General features: G+C 46.2%; 1 protein-coding gene across 5 annotated transcripts in view; it reads right to left on the reverse strand.

The window, feature by feature from the left end:
• Nucleotides 1–390: 390 nt before the first annotated feature.
• The window catches only part of MAP3K20 (mitogen-activated protein kinase kinase kinase 20), a 92608-nt gene continuing 75087 nt past the window's right edge, over nucleotides 391–17911 (reverse strand). For all 5 annotated transcript variants that reach the window (XM_085322851.1, XM_085322860.1, XM_085322870.1 and 2 more), the window contains exons 17-20: nucleotides 8719–8835; nucleotides 7082–7156; nucleotides 5858–6008; nucleotides 391–1424 (exon numbers count right to left, since the gene is read on the reverse strand). In XM_085322851.1, the coding sequence (XP_085178977.1) occupies nucleotides 739–1424; nucleotides 5858–6008; nucleotides 7082–7156; nucleotides 8719–8835 (1029 nt within the window). In that variant the 3' untranslated portion in view covers nucleotides 391–738. The remainder of the gene's footprint in view (nucleotides 1425–5857; nucleotides 6009–7081; nucleotides 7157–8718; nucleotides 8836–17911) is intronic.

The raw sequence follows: 17911 nt of genomic DNA on the forward strand, positions 1-17911 counted from the left end.
TTTCTTTCTGACTATGACAACCATGGATGTCACAGAGTCTGCTCCRCGGTATCAGGTACCTGGTAGCTGGGCTTTCCATAAACAGAAAGCCGAGAAATTCCTGAAAGRGAATAGCAAGCTGGAAGTGGAGAAGTGAAGTCACTGGCATGGACCTGGGGAAAGGTCTCTATGCATTCCTGKTTTTTTTTTCTAACTCCACTGATCTGTTAAAAGTATCACCTCTTCCTAAAGCCTTGGCAGAAGCAGATTCAACGGACTGTGGGGAAACCGCCCTAACAGCCGGACTCGGCGTCTGGAGAAAGAGCTGCGGTGAGGGGAGGTGTAACAGCAGAACTGGGTCTGCAAGGATGAAATGAAGAACTCTGTGATACGGCACGCTGTTGTGTGGTATTGGTTTTATTATCAACATATTAAGCAAATTAATGAATATCCAGTCAGCTAGGAACACGAGTAGCCAAAGGGAGGAGAGCAGAYGGAATCAGCTCCGTCAGTCTGGGAAGGAAAGCAAGCCCCCGTGACAAAAGCGGACACGGAGTCGTTCTCTTCCACGGGCAGCACCCACGTCTGCGCTGTTTGGCTGGTAAACTCTGAGAGGTAGTATCGAGACTTCAGTGCTGTACACCAGCAGCAGGAAAACATTAAATAAAAGCACACGTATTTTTTTTTACTGCTTCATCTAAACGTTCTGTTAAATAAAAGGGAAAATAACGCCGTCAAAACCACCCGCAGGGTCCTGCCTCAGAACAGTCTCCGGCCTCGCCAGCCCCCTCTGGCTCTCTCCTTGCCCGGCTTGCCGGCCGCCTGCCTGTGGGACTTCTTGGTGTGCTGCACCTTTATCCATCCTCCTTCGCTGGCTCTGCCCTCTCCCTCGCTCCTCCGGGGCTCGCTTTCGCTCTGCAGAGGCATGCCTGGGATGGCCTGGGGCTGAGGGGCAGCGTGCGGGTACCTTCGCTGGTCGGAGGCCCGCGACGTGCCGGGCGTTGAGACGGAAGTCCGGTACGCCTTCCCGGAGTGCCGGGCGGCCGCGGGGGAGCTCGTCCCGCTGCGCCTCCCGTCGGAGGAGCTGCGGGAGTTCCCGCTGTGCGAGGCATTTTGGGCTTTGCCCGCGGACCTGTCCCTTTCTGACGCGGTATCAGAAGCGGTGCTAGAGTTACTGCTGCTCTTTGAGTTAAGATGTAGATTTGATAAATTTCTCATCAAACCATGCGAAAGGGGAGACGAATTTCTGGAATGGCTGATAGAGGTGAACTGGTAGGTGACGGCACCACGCGTTCTCCTTACAGCTGCGGCGTAGGAGTCCTGGCTCCGAAGGTAGGGGAGATAATGCGTTACGGTGGTGGGGCTGTGGGGATGCGCATGCTGAAGGGAAGTGGCTTTTGCTATTTGGTGCATTCTCAGGGTCTTCATCCACTCACTGTCGATACCTGGGAGAGAGATGGAAACAGGATCAGCTTTGTGTGAATTGCTGAAAAACTACGTTCTGGTTTACCAAAGGCGTGAGGCTTCATCCATCTGAAGAATCACTGTGTATCTGAAATCGCCCTTTGCCTCCTTGCAGAAGATAACCCTTGGTTTGAGGATGTTCAGCATTATGTACTTCAAAATAGCAACTGATGCAAATGTTTGCTATGCCAGTGCAGATTATGGATCTTAGGCTAGAAAATATTTATTGAACCATCTAGTGAAATTGTGCACTAAAGTGAGTCTCCACTCCCAAACATGTCCCAGTGTTTTTAACTCAAGTGAGTTTTAAACATTTCCTAGATGCTCCTGGCAGCCTGGGCAGATTTCTTCACAGCTTTCATTGCAAAAGGGCCTAGAGACCTTCAGAATAAGCTTGGAACAGGAAACTACCGAGTGAATACCTCAACACGCTGGCCACCGCTGCAGCATCCCCTCCACTTGTGTTTCTCTCAGCTGCTGTGGTCCCACCATTCGCAGATGAGCACGTCCACAGAGGTGGAGCAAACCCCTGCCTGAGTCTATCCACTTGCAGAACGAAAACTTCCAGCGCAAAGGTATCACTGCAGCAGCCAAACTCACCACCTCTCTCTTCTTTTTCTCTTCAAACTGGTATAAACCACAACTAGTTGACCTATTTCAGTGATTATTACTACCATGAACTTAGAAGTGAATCTGCTTTGCACACTCCAAACACTGGGTCTAAGCCACAATTAAGGTCCATAACCTTCATCCAGCTTTCACAGAGAAAATAACTCTGTATGTGAAAAAGACGGTGAGGTAGTACACTTGAACTAGGATAGCACGGATAGATAGCACTTAACTATGAGCTACCCATGGTAGTATGGTGCCCTCACACCTACTGTTACAGTCCCAGGATATTAACAAAAGTTCCAGCGCTCAGAGATCAGACTGAAGCACTGTTGAAAGTCAGCCCTGTGGTTGGCATGAAAGTATACAGCAAATACAATAGTTCTAAATTTTTCATTTGGACTGCGGAAGCTGCCTGATTTTTTACTTTATGGGTACAGCTGAGACCAGGAATTCCTTTTATCAGAGGCCACAGCACTGGCCAAAAACCCACAGGGAGCAACTTAAGTGATTTTGCTCTAGAGAGATTTGAATGATTTGTCCTTAAAGATTGCTAATATCTCTCCAAGAGAAAACCATAACCCTGGCAGCYTGCAGCAGGATCAATGCGACTGAAATGTTACTATACACAGCAGAGGACTCCAGTTCCTCTGTCATCTTATTGCTGGTTTCCTGAGGAAAGSATTCCTCCAGTGCGAGTCCTCTGGCTCTTATTAGCAACACTACCACTGCATCTCCTGTGGGGAGTTTTCAGAAAGCTGGTTGGTAGCTCCGTCCTTGTTAAGATTGCTCCTGTTAAGATGTAATGGATAGTCTCTTCCATTCCTCCTTTCTTCAGACTTTGCTTGAATCCCAAGAGATTTAAATCACTTCAACTTAATGTCAAATATGTCAAAAGAAAACTGTCTTTCCTGTCAAAGTGTGACTGTGACATCTCCAAAGCAGATAGCTCTGTCTGCACTGAGAGATGAACCTCCTTTCACAAAAAGACAGATGGGAATTGCCTCCTCTGTTTCTTAACCTCCTTCAAAGTCACAGTTTTAAAAGAAACATGCATGGTGAAAGGTACTTTATAAATACTGTCTCCTCTGTCATTCCCCTGTGTTCTTCTGCCTAGACTGTGGATGTAAAACACAGACTTCATAAATCTGAAAACAGCAGGCTCAGGACTCGAATTTGTGTCTTCATTTGCTATCAGCTGCCTCAGAAGGAGCACCCGTACTCCCGTTCAGGCAGCCACCACACAGCCTACCAGGAGCCACCACTGATGGCTCTCCTGAATGAGGTCTCCTGAATGAGGCTCTCCCTTTGGGGCCTTCAGGCCATTCAATCTCTGTTCCTCATGGCAGCCCCTGGTCCAGCTCCTGAGCAGGAGCCTCCTCTGCACGCTCCAGTGGAGCCACCTCTGTAACTCTGAACACCTCACTGGGCCTGGTGGTATCTTCTCCCTTGTTTGGACTCTGAATCAGGAATTATGAATACTGAATTAAATGTTCAGACCAAAACCACCAGAGATAATCTGCAATGAAGACGTATCTTCTAGAACATGCTCCGGGTCTCACCTGCATTACAAAGCACAGCTGTGTTGCAATTGGATCAAGATACTACTACAGAGGAATAAGACTGTCCATATCAGACATGTCTGTAGTCTAAAACAGCCTTCTTAATTCCTGAGGCCACTGTTATACATTTGGCTGTAGTGGTACATAATCTAAGACGTTCACTCTCCACTGACCACTGTATCTTGTTCCAGCTCTTGTGCTGCCCCCTCAGTTGTCCCAATCCAAACATTTTTGCAGCCATAAGTGAACTGAAAAAATGCTTTGGCTAACAAATAACTTGACCAAAAAAAAATTAATGTCTTAGAGGCAAAACTGTGCTAGAGTCAACTGAGTTGAGTTTGACCATCTATGTCAATAGCATACTTAAGAAATGAAGACTGCAGTTTAGAGCCCATTGTATTACTAAATGCGTCTTACTTTATAAGCCAACACCCAGAGGCCATAACAAACACTCTGCCAGAAGAAGCCAGAACTGGATAATTATGAATCCAGGCTGGCTCAAGAGGGCAAGTGAGATGTGCTAGAAAAACTCCCCTGCAAATTTCCATTCTTCCTTACAGCACAGCTGGCAGTCAGGAACATTTATGGGTTTGCCAGGCTGGCAGCATTTGCCTGTCAAAACAGCGCAGCATTYGCCCAGGATTCTTTGCCACACCATATGCAGCTTCTGAGGTGGCAGCCTAGACATGCCCTTCTCTGCCTCTGCCGAACAAGAGGAATCTGTGTCCACACAACTGTCCCGCGAGGAGCCTTGTATCCAAACATCTGTGCAAAGCTGCTTGTGAGCTAGATGGACATGAGCAGCAGGAAAGAGCCGACTGAAGTACTCCTGCAGAGCTTGAGTTGCAGGCAGAGAAAGCCAGGATAAGAGCTGCTAAAAGCACTGGCTCCCAGGATCCCTCTAAGGGCTGTGGAAATCTCCTTTTTCTCAACAGAAAGAGGAAGAGATGTGAGAGATTTTCTCCTTTCTCCTATCTCTAGAGATTATCTCCTATCTCCAGATGTCCATGTTACATCATAGTCGAGAAATAAATCTTCACCCAAGGCTCAACTATACAGGTAATTACAGTGTCCCTACCTGTGCTCTCAGACCAGTCCCAAAGCTGATTAGATGCATTGCCATGCAAATGCGTCCTTGCTAACAAGTCCTGCCTTGCTGATATACTCAGACAGGTGGTCGCAGCCCTACACCAGTACAGCTGTGTGGGCCCAGACTCATGCTAGATTGCACCGTGGCAGCTCAGAGCACAGAGCACAGAGGAACTAGCATGCAAGACAGCGGGAGCGATGCGACAGGTACTGTGGACTCTCCCTACAGCCATGCAGCTGCAAAGGAACCATTCATATGTGGAGGCTCATGCAGAGAGGGAGGTTTCTCTTGGGGGMAAACACTTTGTCCAGCATTCAGATTTACCATTTGGAGTTCAAACTGAAGAGATTCAGGTTACCATGGTTTACTGATTATCCACAATGTTAAACTGTGACAGGAATAGACTGGGGGATCTTTGCAGTCAGGAATCCTCTAGTCTTACACTTCCACACTTTTGCTAGGCTGAGCTCTGCCAAGGCCTGTGCACTCTGTGTGGGCTTTAGATTTCAGCCAAAATCCTTCTGCTGTGCCAACACACTTGACACAGTGCTGAGCGCCCTCTCGTTTTGGAGAAGAATGGCAGATTTGCATACTGATCCCCCGATCCAGCCTCCACAAGCATTCTTGGAGAGAGGAACACGCCTGCCGTCCTGGAAAGGCTGCCGTGGATATGTACACACGTGAGAACAGAGAGTGGAAGAAGCCTGGGCTACAGGTAGAAACATCCTTCCCAAGGACCAAGTCTTCTACACTGGAGGGCTAAGCGTTTGGGGTTTTGGAGCCCAAGGATCTGAGCTCTATCTCTGCTGATGATGTGCAACTGCAAGAGACCACAGTAGACGAAAGAGCTGTAGCTAATCGTCATAGACTACTTCCACCATACAGGACACCCCCTTTAAATTGCACTGAGATATAGAACACATCACTRCCTAATGGGTGGGTCATACATGCCAGGGTGCTCCTGCATGCATCCACCCCGGGCATTCCAGCGGCCTCAGTGCAGGCTGAAGCAGCAAGACGGAGCTCTACTGTCAGAACAGAATAACAGTGTTTGCTTTCTCCTGTTCTCCCTGCATACACCTTGCCCATGTCAGCAATAAAGGCAGCAGTGGCAGTAGCAGCAGTAGCAAGCAGTCTGAGTATAGTGACTTACTTGAATTGGACCTGCTCCGTGGGTCACCCTCCGAGTTCGGGAGGGAGGTCTGGATCACGAGCTGAACTGCCTGGACTTCATCCTGCGCTTTCATTTTGCTCCAGTGGATACCTTGGATGTGCCGGGTGGTTTTGGGAGTTCTGACATCGCTCTGCTCAGGAAACAGCACCGCATTAGGATATAACACACAACAGGCTAAGCTGTCCTACCAGGGAACTTCCACTAGCGCCTGGGCAGCAGCAGCGTTTTGAAAAAAGAATTTGTTTTGCAAAAGCACTTATGCAGTTCTCAAGTATTTTTAGACTCCAGATAATTTTGGCTGGTATTTTATGATTATGCTAAAAATGCGGTAGTGAATAACTGTTTCAATTAATATTCCATGTGGAAGAAAGATCTGAGGGCCTTTCTCAACAAATACAAAAAGTATTCTGCTAGTTGTATTAATGTTTGCGTCAAACAGACAGTGCTTTCTGCTAAAAGAGGTAGGACAAAGCAGGTATTTTTGCAGGGGTTCCCTCCACGATAACCTTCCTGGAGCAGCATGTGCCCCAATTCTGCCGTAAGTCCSTGTGATTCCTGGGAGGAACTTCAGACTAAAAGAAACCTAGGGTTATTCTTCTTGCAACAGAAAACTACCATTCTTCACTTCTAAGACTAGCAAACAAGGTCCAGAATTTTCCTGTCTCTCCATCACCGCTTGAATCCWTGCCTTAGGACGGAGCTGGAATTTCAATTATTAGCCTCAGTGTGAAGCATGTCATTGGTCTTTATAAAAACACTTTTGTAAGTAACCACAATCTCTTTTTACAAAGGCTAATTTCTATCACATTAAATGTTGTTAAATTGTCTCCAGATTTCATTTTATTTCACTCTCTACTTCTCATTCTCTTTCTCCTCCTCCTGCCTCTCAGCTCTGYTAATTAGTTCTTTGTTGAAAAAGTAAAAATCTCTATTTCTTCAGGTAGTGCCAGCAACACTGACCATTACCTTAGGTAAAAGGAGTTTTCTTACTTGAGAAAAAGAGCTGTCCTGGCTAGGAGTCTGAGCACGCGGTCTCTGTAGACMTCATTCAGCTTTTGCTCTGAACCTGAGCTTTTACAATCGTTACGGGGTGCTAAGCCTTGATTATAGGACATAGCAGAGACAGATGAGACTATTTCAGTATCTCCCACGAAGGTTTTATCTTGGATAAATATTTTTTTTTATTTGTTTCCTGGAACTTACCTCATATGTAACAATACATTCTACAGACTGGTGTTCTTGGATTCCCAAAATCCATTTTTCCATTACAAATGGTGGCTGAAAAAAAATATGGGTGGATTTTTATGAGGTGTTCTTCCTCATCTCCTGACTTGTCTCTAAAATACTCCAAAGCTATTTTTAACTTTTCCCTTGTTGCATCCTTTTCCATATTGTTTGCATCAATACTTTTCTTAAAAAGTTATGAGAAAGGCAATATACTTTTGAAATTATTTACTTCCCTTTTTTATAAAAGGAAAGCTGAGAAGAGAGTTTTAGAAATAACTGACTGTAAGTTAAACAACATGGAATATCCTCATTGGGGCATCACCCTTTTTAGTTTTTGTGCACATGCAAATTTTTGGCGAGAGAATTTCAGAAACAAGCAAGAAGAAATAGGTAAAGATTCATGGAGATGTTCTCTGCCACACATAAAAATGCAGACGTATGCTAAAGGTAATCTTACTGTATCTGGTGATTTTTTTAACTTTAATCTTTCTATTTTTAAGGGAAAAAATGAAAAAACCCAACATGGAAGTTCTAAAAAATTAAACAGGAAGCTATCTTGCAATAAAAAATTCAAATAATAATAATAATAAATCACAGATATAATAGAAAAGCTCTAGAAATCACTACCTATGACAATAGTATTAGCATAATCAAAAAGGAAAATCCTTTTTATCAGAATTATGTTTTGTCAACGTATGTTTATATTTTCCCTATTATTCTGCCCATGAGTATCTGATTCTCAATAGCTTTAAGTTCTCAAGAGTTTTTCCYTTAGAAGAAATAACCAAAGATGCCCCCCAAATGTTGCATAAGGCATACAGAKCTAAAAGCTTCAGGATTTCTATTTTTATCAGCTCACATTCGAGCAGCATTCTAATTGGTAATCAAGTTGTGTATTTTTTTTCCCTTAGAAATGGATTTTGTTAGCTATTACCAAGTGGAGCATATTAATAAAAACAATCAATTAAAATAACAGCAAATAGAATGTCCTGTGCATTAGCAAAGCTTCTTTTGCTTACGTTAAAATCAGTGTAAATGCTGGATGGTAAATTATTTACAAGCAGATTCTGAAATAAGGTAAATATCCAGTGACGCTGAATTGAAAATGTTCAGTACCACACTGCCCCTGCTCTACACGCTGATGGGCTTTAGTCTCTGGCACCGTCACAGCGTGAAGGAGGGAGTCTTAGAACTGTGCAGAAGTTCTCAAACCACGTAAAAAAATAGAAAAAGAAAAAAACCACCCACACAAATCACATGAAGTTTCAAACTGGGACATTTAAATCTCTCTCTTCTCTTAAAAAAGAAAGTAATTTTTTGGACATTCTTTTCTTTAAAAGAGGTAATAAATTCAGAAGATATAACATAGAATTAAAGGAAGAAAATAGAAATTAGTTCCTTCTCGTATTTTTCTATTGTTAACATTATTGTCAGCTTAAAAGAAAACCAAAATACCTAACTCCTATTACGATACAAATCTGTTTAAAATGTGCATTTTATTTAAAAGCTGTCAAGAGACTGAGCTTCCGCAAGCACAAAAGTCGACTGCTGTGGTATTTTAATGTCTTTGTTTGAGATCTGTGAATTTGTGAAAGCTTTAAGGCTGTAAATACCTTTGTCATCTTTAAAATCTCTACATCAGGTAGGTTAGTGTTGAATGTCACATCTTTTATGTAGGTTATTGCAATTTCATCCCCATCCATCTCCATGTACATTTTCCATTTACAGTCCTATGAATAATAAAAAAAGAATGCTAGATTGTTAGAATACAAATAAAAAAACCCAAAATGAAACAAAACTGAAAACCGAAACAAACCAAAACCAGCCTAATCCTCAATATGTTAAAAAAAAAACAACAAGAATATTTGGAACATACACTTATTTTAAGACACACGTATTCTACTATTAAAGTATCGGTAATGAGAAACCTTCAGCTTCTGCTGTTGGCCCTGCTCCCCGTCACGGCCGGGAAAGGGCTGCCCCGCGGAGGGCTTTCGGCGTCCCGCCGGCGCGCCGGCCCGGCGGGCTGGCCGAACCGGCCCGGAGAGGCCCGCGCCGCGGCGGGCGGCCCAGCGGGCGCGCGCCGCGGCGGGGAGCGGGGCCAGCCCCGCGAGCACCAACCCGGCAAGGCCGAGAGAGACGACCCGCGGGTCTAGAAAGTGCCGGCAGGGCGGTCGCTCAGGTCGCGGGTGAGAGAGCGAGCTGGTTGCCGCAGCGCAGCTATTTCAGACGCGGAACAAAGCAATTCAACGTATCCTTAGAGCACCCTACGAGTTTATCTGGGGCCAGGCGTCCAGCACCGTCCTCGGGTGCGAGCCGACAAGACGCCACGCTGCTCCGCACCCCGCAGGTGCCTCCGTGAGGGCCGGCAGCAGGGTCCCCAGGGCAGCCGGGGAGCGTGACCGGCCGGCGATGGGACGCCCGAGACGGAGCAAAGCAGCCAACGCTTCGCGCCGTGCCCGGCAGGCACTCTGGGGATGAGCCGCTGTTGGGTGCACTGAGTTCCTCCAGACGCGCGTCCCTGGGTGACTCCCTGCGGCCCGCAGTAAATTGCTGTGCCTTGACCCGCGGACGCGCGGAGGAGCCTGCCCCTCCCCGAGGCACCTTGCAGACGTCCTGGAGGACCCAGAGGGGTGTCGGGGCAGAGCTCCGTGCCGCCTGCCAGGCAGGTGCTCTCTGACTTAACGCTTGCGTGAGGTTATCTATCTCCTATCTATCTATATCTCCTCAGCTCCCTCACAAAATGCAAAAACTTTCAATGGGGACGCAGATGGCCGTTGAGGGCCAAGGGCTTGCATAAGCACTTATTTGCACACACAAATGTACAGCAGCCTAAAAAGTATCCATTTGTACATGCAATTATCTGCTAGTGTTTGCACGTGCATCTCTCACAAATGTAACTTAGGAGCTCAGCCCCCAGAAGTCTCAAAGCTTTTAATCAGACATTGAATTGGCAATTCTAAGATAAAAGAAAACTGGAGCATAATCATTTCAGAACCACAACAACAAATTATGCTTATGAAAGCATTTGGCCCTGCATGTCCATCTGTCCCCATTGAAAGCTTCTGCGTTTCACAAACGGAGTGGACGTGAGCGTTAATTTAAGCAACGCCACGACGACAGTTTCCRCGGGAAGGAATCACAGCCCGGTGGCCAGGGGGCCAGGCTGCGGCTCCGACCAGCTGAGCTCAGCCTCCGGCACTGCCCCCAGCTTCCTGTGCCACCTAAGAGCGGCTGAAGCGTCTCCTCCGCCTCCCTGTCCTGATCAGGGACCGTGGCTCTTTGCACGTCCTTTTTCTGCCTCGCTTTTTCAGGCCGTCATCGGGGGCTACCCCGTCTCTTCCACGGCCCCGCGCTCGGCCGAGGACTCGACGCGCTGCGCAGCCGAGGAGCGGTGACGGATCCCTTGCGTTTCAAACTCCCCTTCTCGAGCTGCCCGTGGCTTTCTTGTTACCAGGCTTCTTGCAGAATTTCCTCAGCTGATGCTGTGTGGGTTCCCCACAGCACGTCTAAGCTGAGCTTCAACGACAAAGTGGGGCAGCGCCTCGCTTGCTGACATTTATTACTTTTTACAAAAACACCTAAGCCAAACAGAGAACAAAACATTGACATAAAATACCATCAACCCAATTCTGCGCGTGTCCTGTCGGGAGACCACTGCAGCGCACCCAAGGGTCGCAGCCCTTTTCCACCCGAGGGCACCAGCCGCCTCCGGCTTCACAGATCAGGATTTTGCGCTGGTGCTATGAAGTCTCCCTACAGACCAAATCTGACAAGCCCGAGTTTGTTTTATAAGCAATGTAAATCAAGCTACCCTCTGTGGAGCGAAAGCAGCACCGCGTAACCGCGGGGCCGAGGGGCGCTGGGCACCCGCAGGGGCTCGCGGTGCCTTCAGCCCCGCGCCGGCGCAGCAGCGCCCGCAGGAGCCCGCTCAGCGCCGCTCAGCGCCAGGCTGCCCGCGGCAGCTGGGGACGCGCGAGCTGCGCACGAACACCGCCGACTCGTGTTTACTGACTGCAGCTCTGCAAAAAGGAACGTGCTCTCTCATCCGTAAGACCCAGCCCCCAGCCTTCGGTCCTCCCTGGCGTCCTCTCCAGCCGCACAGCGCGGGCGCAGCACTGACTGCGTCCTCAGCAGTCCCGCTAAAACACCCATCTCATTTTATTTGGAAAGGTTTTTATTTAGCGTTATTGTAAAATAGTCAGAGGAAAGGGAGAAAGGGAGCGAGAGAGACAGAAGAAAAAGGAGAAAGGGAGAGAGGGAGAGAGAGACGAGAAAGAAGCACAGAAAGAGAGAAAAGAGAGCAAAAAGCAAAGAAGAAGAAAGGAAGGGAAGGAAGGAAGAAAACAAGGAGGAAAGAGAGAAAGAGAGAGAGAAGGAGGGGACAAGGGGAAAGGGGACAAGGGGAAAGGGAAGACAGACAGAAAGGAGAAGAATGCAAAAGGAAGAATTCAGGTGACTTTAGAGTCAAGACACTTAGGAACTATGTAAGATAAGTTGGTTTCTTTGCTTAAAAACTTGGCAACCATTTTGCTCACCCACACAGTAAATAATGCTAGGTTTGTGTGCTGCAAAAAGGGATAATATTCCTGTGTTTTCCAATTAATTTGTAGGTTCTTATTTAGCAATGAATAGGAAAGATATGTTTAACTACTTCAGTAAAAATTTGGTTAGAGTAATAGTATGTATTTGATTTCTTTGATGCATTAGAGCCATAACATTTCTTGGAGCAAGACTATATTTASTGCAAGATACACATGAGAAAATAATTTGGAAATGGTTTGTTCACAATGTCTAGTTGAGAAATATACTTGCATGAGGTCCTTCAAAAAAGATTTCCCTGGGCATCTTGCAATCATCAGACATTAAAATACCTTCGAATTCTTACCTGTTTGATTTTGATTTAAATGAATAATTTCAGCTTTTTGATTAAAAAGAATGCGTTTCATAACCGAGAGGCACAATCACTAAAACTTTGTGTGAAAAGCATATCTGAGTAGCATTTCAACAAAGCTAATAAATCAGTAATCCCTGCAAACGACTGCAGGAACACAGAAGCAAATCACAAACGTATTTCGAGCCACTTGTCCTCAGCTTCAACACAGAAAACACAAACACTTTAAAAATAAGGTCTCCTGCTTACTGTGCTGAAAATACTCCTTTAACTCCGTACGTACTAATGTCTGTAACAGAAACTGAAAAGAAAATGAAAAAGATCYGGCATAGGTTTTAAACCACAAACACGTCTCCTGCAACACCAGCCTGGAACTCTTGCTGGGGAGACACCTCATTTTTCAAGGAGGCCCAAATCATTTTAAATCATCATCATTCATTTTAAAATCAGTGGTTGCAATAAACCTTTTTTTTTATGTGATTCAAGAAAAAACGTGAACGGCATTGTAGCAGGCAACGGGATGTTAGAAGAAAAATAAGATGTAACGCCAGATGAAACAAATAAGAAAAAAAATGTTGGTCATGCTGGCGCTAAAAGTAGTAGCATGTTGGTGATTTAGGTCCCCAGAAGCTCCTTTACATTCTTAGCTATTATCTATCTCAGCTGCTGAAACCTGCTGTTTTAAAGGCATTATAGTTGAACATCTAGTGACAGCACTTGGGTTATTTATCATTATGTATCACCCAGCTACACTGTATTTTATTATTCCGGATTTAAAGGCAGATAACACAATTATGGTTAATTTGCTTCTCTTCTTTACATATATAGTGTCATGACCCACCACTGCTTTGTCCCATGAGATATTTTTAACCAAAAAGAAATCCACAAGAAACTCTCCCTAAAAATTCCATTAATAACCTCTTGTAGCGTGTATAGGTTGCAGGGTCTGGAACTAAGAATGTTTTAATCTCTTCAGCAAAACAATGTCTCATAATGATGTACAGGACTATTGCTGCACTGATGAAGAATCATACATAATTCAGCACCTTTCACTTGGCACCACTGTGATATCCTCATTAGCAGTGGCTCACAGTGGCTGTCAGATGGTGTCCATGCGAATGCAGGCATTATATTGTCTTTGAGATGTGCAGCTGCTTCCATGACACTGCCAGTATATAAAAACATGACGCCAGTTTGTTTTATTTAGTGCTAAACCTTCCAGTTTGTAAAAACAAGGCTGACACAGAGCCTGACATGAGGCAGTGAAAATAATTAGCTCTCATTTTCTCAGCCTCCTATTTCCTTCTCCCCGCTGTGTTCTCTTTCCACTAAACCACCACATGTCAGTCGAAATGGGAGGCAATTAGTGGGCTCATTTCAGTCCCCACAACTGTGCTGAAAAGAAAGTATTTATGATGGCACAATGAACAGCTGAAAGATTAAATAACATTTGCCTTTTGAAAAGAAAATGACTTCTAGCTAAATGGGCAATTTTTGATTATTCTCAAACAAGCTTAGAGTAGTTGGTTTTTAAAATACAAGAAAGGAAAATGAGTCATTTTTAGGTGAAAGAATCAAATAAAACTTGACACAGTAATGCAAATAACTGATGTTTTATTGCAAAATATGTAAATGTGTTATACCCTTAACAATGGCTCGTGCCTCAGGTCGGGGCAGGCTGTTGCCAGCTAGGCTCCAGCAAGACAAGGTGGCTCCTCCGCCGGTTTTGTTTCAGTTGCGGATGAAGAAAAAAAACAGGGGCGGAGGGGGAGGCCTTCCKAGAGAGATGTGCTTAAAACATAAAGAAACAAAGCAAGTGAAAGATATATTTATGTTATCAATTGCTTGCGTGCCTCCTCCGAAAGCCAGAGCCCTCACTCCTCCACGAGGCAACGGGCGCTCACTGGCCGCAGCTCAGCCCGGAGGAGCGCGAGGCCTCTCTCCGCTGACACCCACCACCTAGCAGTGCCAAAAATACCCGTCCCTCGGTCGTGTCCTTCTTTAACATCTAGTGCTGTACGACACTGTGCCGTCGTGGGGTGGGACGTACCGACAAACGCCGGACGTGCTGCCGCCGCAGCCCCAGCGCGGGTGCCCTGCGGACAGCAGGCTGTCGCAGCTGAGGTGGAGAGCTCAGCGATAAACCCGGCGCTGAGATTTGCCGTGGTGCTTGCCAAACGCTGCCCCTGCCACGTGATGAGAAGCAAACCAGGACCGCTGTGGTCTCGGTCCACGTCAAAAAGACGAAGGGTTGGCTTGCGGGTGGAAGGCGGAAGCGTGGGAAGCACCGGCCCCTTCTCCGACTGCGCCGTGGACACCTTCCCGCGCCGTTTTAACCAGCCTCGCGCTCCGGGCGACGACTCCCGCTTGCCGCTCGCAGGGAAACCGCCCAGTGCCAGCACGGCCTCCTCCCCGCCGCGTGGCCGCGGGCGGGCGCGAGCAGCGCGGCTGGACCCGTGCTACGCACGCGCAGCGGCAGAGGTCCTCTCCGGGGCTGTCGCCTGGCGAGGACGCGCCACAGGCCCACAGACTACCGGGAACCGCTTGTGCTTCCGCGGAGGAGCCGGCTACTGAGGCTACACCTGCGAGGCAGACGCGTGGAGGGAGCAATTTAATTCAGAGTGGCCAAGGTATGTATAAAGATCAAGATTAAAAATGCTGTCTAGAAAGTCAAGTGAGCGAGTCGCCTAACTGAGGAGTCTGCACCTCTTCRGGATTAAGGAGAAATAGCTCATTTCCAATGGGAATTCCGGGCTCAGCACTGCATACGCGAGAATTTAAAACGGCGTTGGCTTCAGTTTGACCTCAGGTACACGGATGCTGTGGCTAGCGGAGCAGCTAGCTGGCGGTAATCCCAGCGGAGATGGTGGCGTCACCCTCGCTCCGCCTGCGCGAAAACAGCACGCGGAAAGAAAGCACAAGGGGTTCAAATCACCCGCGCTGGAGAGCTACAGCCAGCGCCACTCTGCCACCCAGACACCTCCCTGGCGGGCTAAGTCAACCAGTSCTGGAGGTAGCTGGTTTCATTTCCATATAGCTGCGGTTTTATTTTGCAGCTTAGGTGGTTTTTCTTCTCTTCACAAAGTAGTTACCTCTTTAATGACTACTTGCTCGAATGYGAGCAAGCCCATGAAAATGCCACACAAACAGCACTACTCTGATTCTTGCATTCTTAAGGATTAGTTTTTAGTATTGAAAGCATTATGCTTTGAGAGAAGATTAAAGAGCTAGGTTTGAGACGGTGAGGTTTTGAGGTACGATTAACTAACTGCATGTTAGAGAGTCAAGGTACTTGCAAGTATCTTTCAAAGCAGGTAACAAGAAATGCTCTGCTAGCTTTACTTATTAAATACTGACAATGTGTGGTGAGCATGATACGTACAAAACTGGAATTCTAAATTTTGGACCTTTTTGCCCTGTTTTTTGCTGTGTTTGTAACATAACGTGAGGAGTCTTGCACAGCAAATTAAACTGATGATGTCACATCACATCTGTCCAGCTTCACTAGGAGTTAGCTTTAAGACAGTAAAGAAAGGTTTCATCAATGTTGATGTACTAGAAAGCCAGAGAGGAAGAAGCAGTAAAAATGGTCTCAAGCACCTGCTAAATTGCCTTCTGGTTACAGCACCTCTTTTAGAGCTGTTTTGTCTGCTTGCATTGTGCCAGCCCATGTTTCTCCACATGCAGCGCTGGTCGCAATGTCTCTTTGAAGTAGCCCTACTACTACACACACTTTTGCATTGCACATTTAAATAATAGCATTAAAATATACCCCAGGCTGGATATTCAGGGCTAAAATACAGTTCACACAGTTAGCAGACGGTTTTGAAGAGGCTCTGCTCCTTACCTTGTCAAATGGAGCGAGAGGGAGCTGGGGGAGAAAAAGGCAAAATGGTGAGCTAACTTCAAAGCTTTGTGTTTGGATATAGGTCAGGCTGTGCCACATTYGGTAAAAATGAAAACATTCAAAGGTATGGTGAAACTCTGCCCTTTTGAGGACCAAAACTAAAGAATGCATCAACAGGAGACAAAAAGACTGTGAGCAATCCTTCTTAAGGGGTTGGATGATTCATCACTGCGGAGCCGACACAGCTCAGACACCTTTCCCTGATTGGGAAATTTTAATGAGCCACCTAGGATGAGAAAGCCATTGAAAATTCACTCTGCGGTTCTGCAAACCAGCTCAAGCCACAATTGTGAGGGTTTGTTTTTTACCCCCTTTGGTATCTTGGAGTTAATTGGGCCCCCTGTTTTTTATTTGTGTAAAAATTCATATAAAACGTCTAAATCTATCGCCTTTCAGCTCAGTGGGAATTGCGTACAGGAAGGTCATTAAAAGGAAGTAAATGGAAGTAACCACATAACTTGAACTACGAGAGTTGGAAAAGAAACCTCTAAAAACCAGGTTAGCTTTGCAGTGCTCACTCCTGATGCATTCTGAGAGCACAAAGGTCACCCGAGCTTTCAWCACCTCCAAAGATGCAGCTAAAAAGGGAAGAAAACTGTAATGAAATGACTGCATTTATCAGCTGACGGAAACCAACATAATCCCACTAGCAGAGGCAGTTTAAATTAGATAACGAATCCGGGGATGGTAAAGCTGCGTACTGGGAAGTCAATGTTTCATTTAGCGTACAGACAAGGCTGCATATTCAAATGGCATCCTGAAGTATATTCACCAGGACCCTTGATAAAAAAGCACCGGCATTATTAAGGTCCTTAATTTTCTGCTGTGCTGCTGGCGGCTTCTGAAGAAGGTGCGCTGGTGGTGCCTACCGGCGCAGGCAATGCCACGGAGAGGACACCCGCGCTCCAAGCAAATGCTTTTAATACCTGAGGCTGCGTAACCACGCTAGGGCTTTGCTGGGTCTGGCCAACGCATCTGAATTCAACACGCAGACCCCTCCGACGGCTGCCAGGCCCTGGACCAGCTCGTCCCGCTGGGTTACGCACTCGTGGCCTTGCGGCCAGCTTTCTAGCTATAGAGATGGTGGTAAGTGTGATCCCAAGGGGTTTTGCTGCTTAGTTTTAAAGAAACATCCAGCGCCCTTTTACAAAAATAAGTAAGTAAAAGAAGTTTAATCCCTTCCATCCTGGTCTACCCAGCATCTCCAATTCATTTCAGTACAAACCTGGGTGATGGTAGCAGTAGCTGGCTTAGAGCAGCCTCTAGGGTAGCTAGAAGATTGTATCCAGGGTTTTTCAAAGAATCAAGCTAGCCCAGTTTTGTACATCTTATGTGCCACACCATTTTTATCAATGTGGTGTTTAATGCAGTTCTCACTCAAATAAATTAGCTTGCCTGCACTGACCACAGTGTACCGCTTGGAAGTTCAACCTGTCTAGTCATTCCCCTCCACTTTCTAAAACTGGTTTAACAACAGCATTTTAAAAGTTGCGTACGAACTATCAAACAGATCTCTGGAGGAAGTTTCAATTCCAGAGAAACTTAGGTGACATACTGCACTCCCTGGGGATCCACGTCAGGGGCACATTCATTAAACAGAGGTGAATCCCAGGAAAGGCAGATTTAGCATGCAGCACACAGCTATGGTAAGAATTACTTCCTTGAGAAGGAGTGTAATACCACACAGAGCAAAGAGGACCAACTAGGAGGTCACGGGGAAGGGAGGATCAAAAAAAACCTCCAAAACCAAAAATACTGAAAAAAAGAATGCCCTCTTTTAGTTTTCCAGTTAGTATGTCAGAAACCTGCAAAAGTTGTATCTGCATTACACTCCCACTCAGCTAGCCCCATCCTCTAGTAACGATTTAGCCCCTGTCCCACAGGATTTGCCACATGGTTCCTTTGCAAATTTTTCTGTCATGGCCAAAACATCTTGTACACTTATCTTCAAACTTAGTAGGCATTAATGCAATCTATATTTCCCTCCAGCACTCAAAGCTCTGTT

The sequence above is a fragment of the Rhea americana genome, unplaced genomic scaffold (assembly GCF_003343005.1).
Source record: "Rhea americana isolate MKP2758 unplaced genomic scaffold, rheAme1 scaffold_12, whole genome shotgun sequence".
Classification (NCBI taxonomy): domain Eukaryota; kingdom Metazoa; phylum Chordata; class Aves; order Rheiformes; family Rheidae; genus Rhea; species Rhea americana.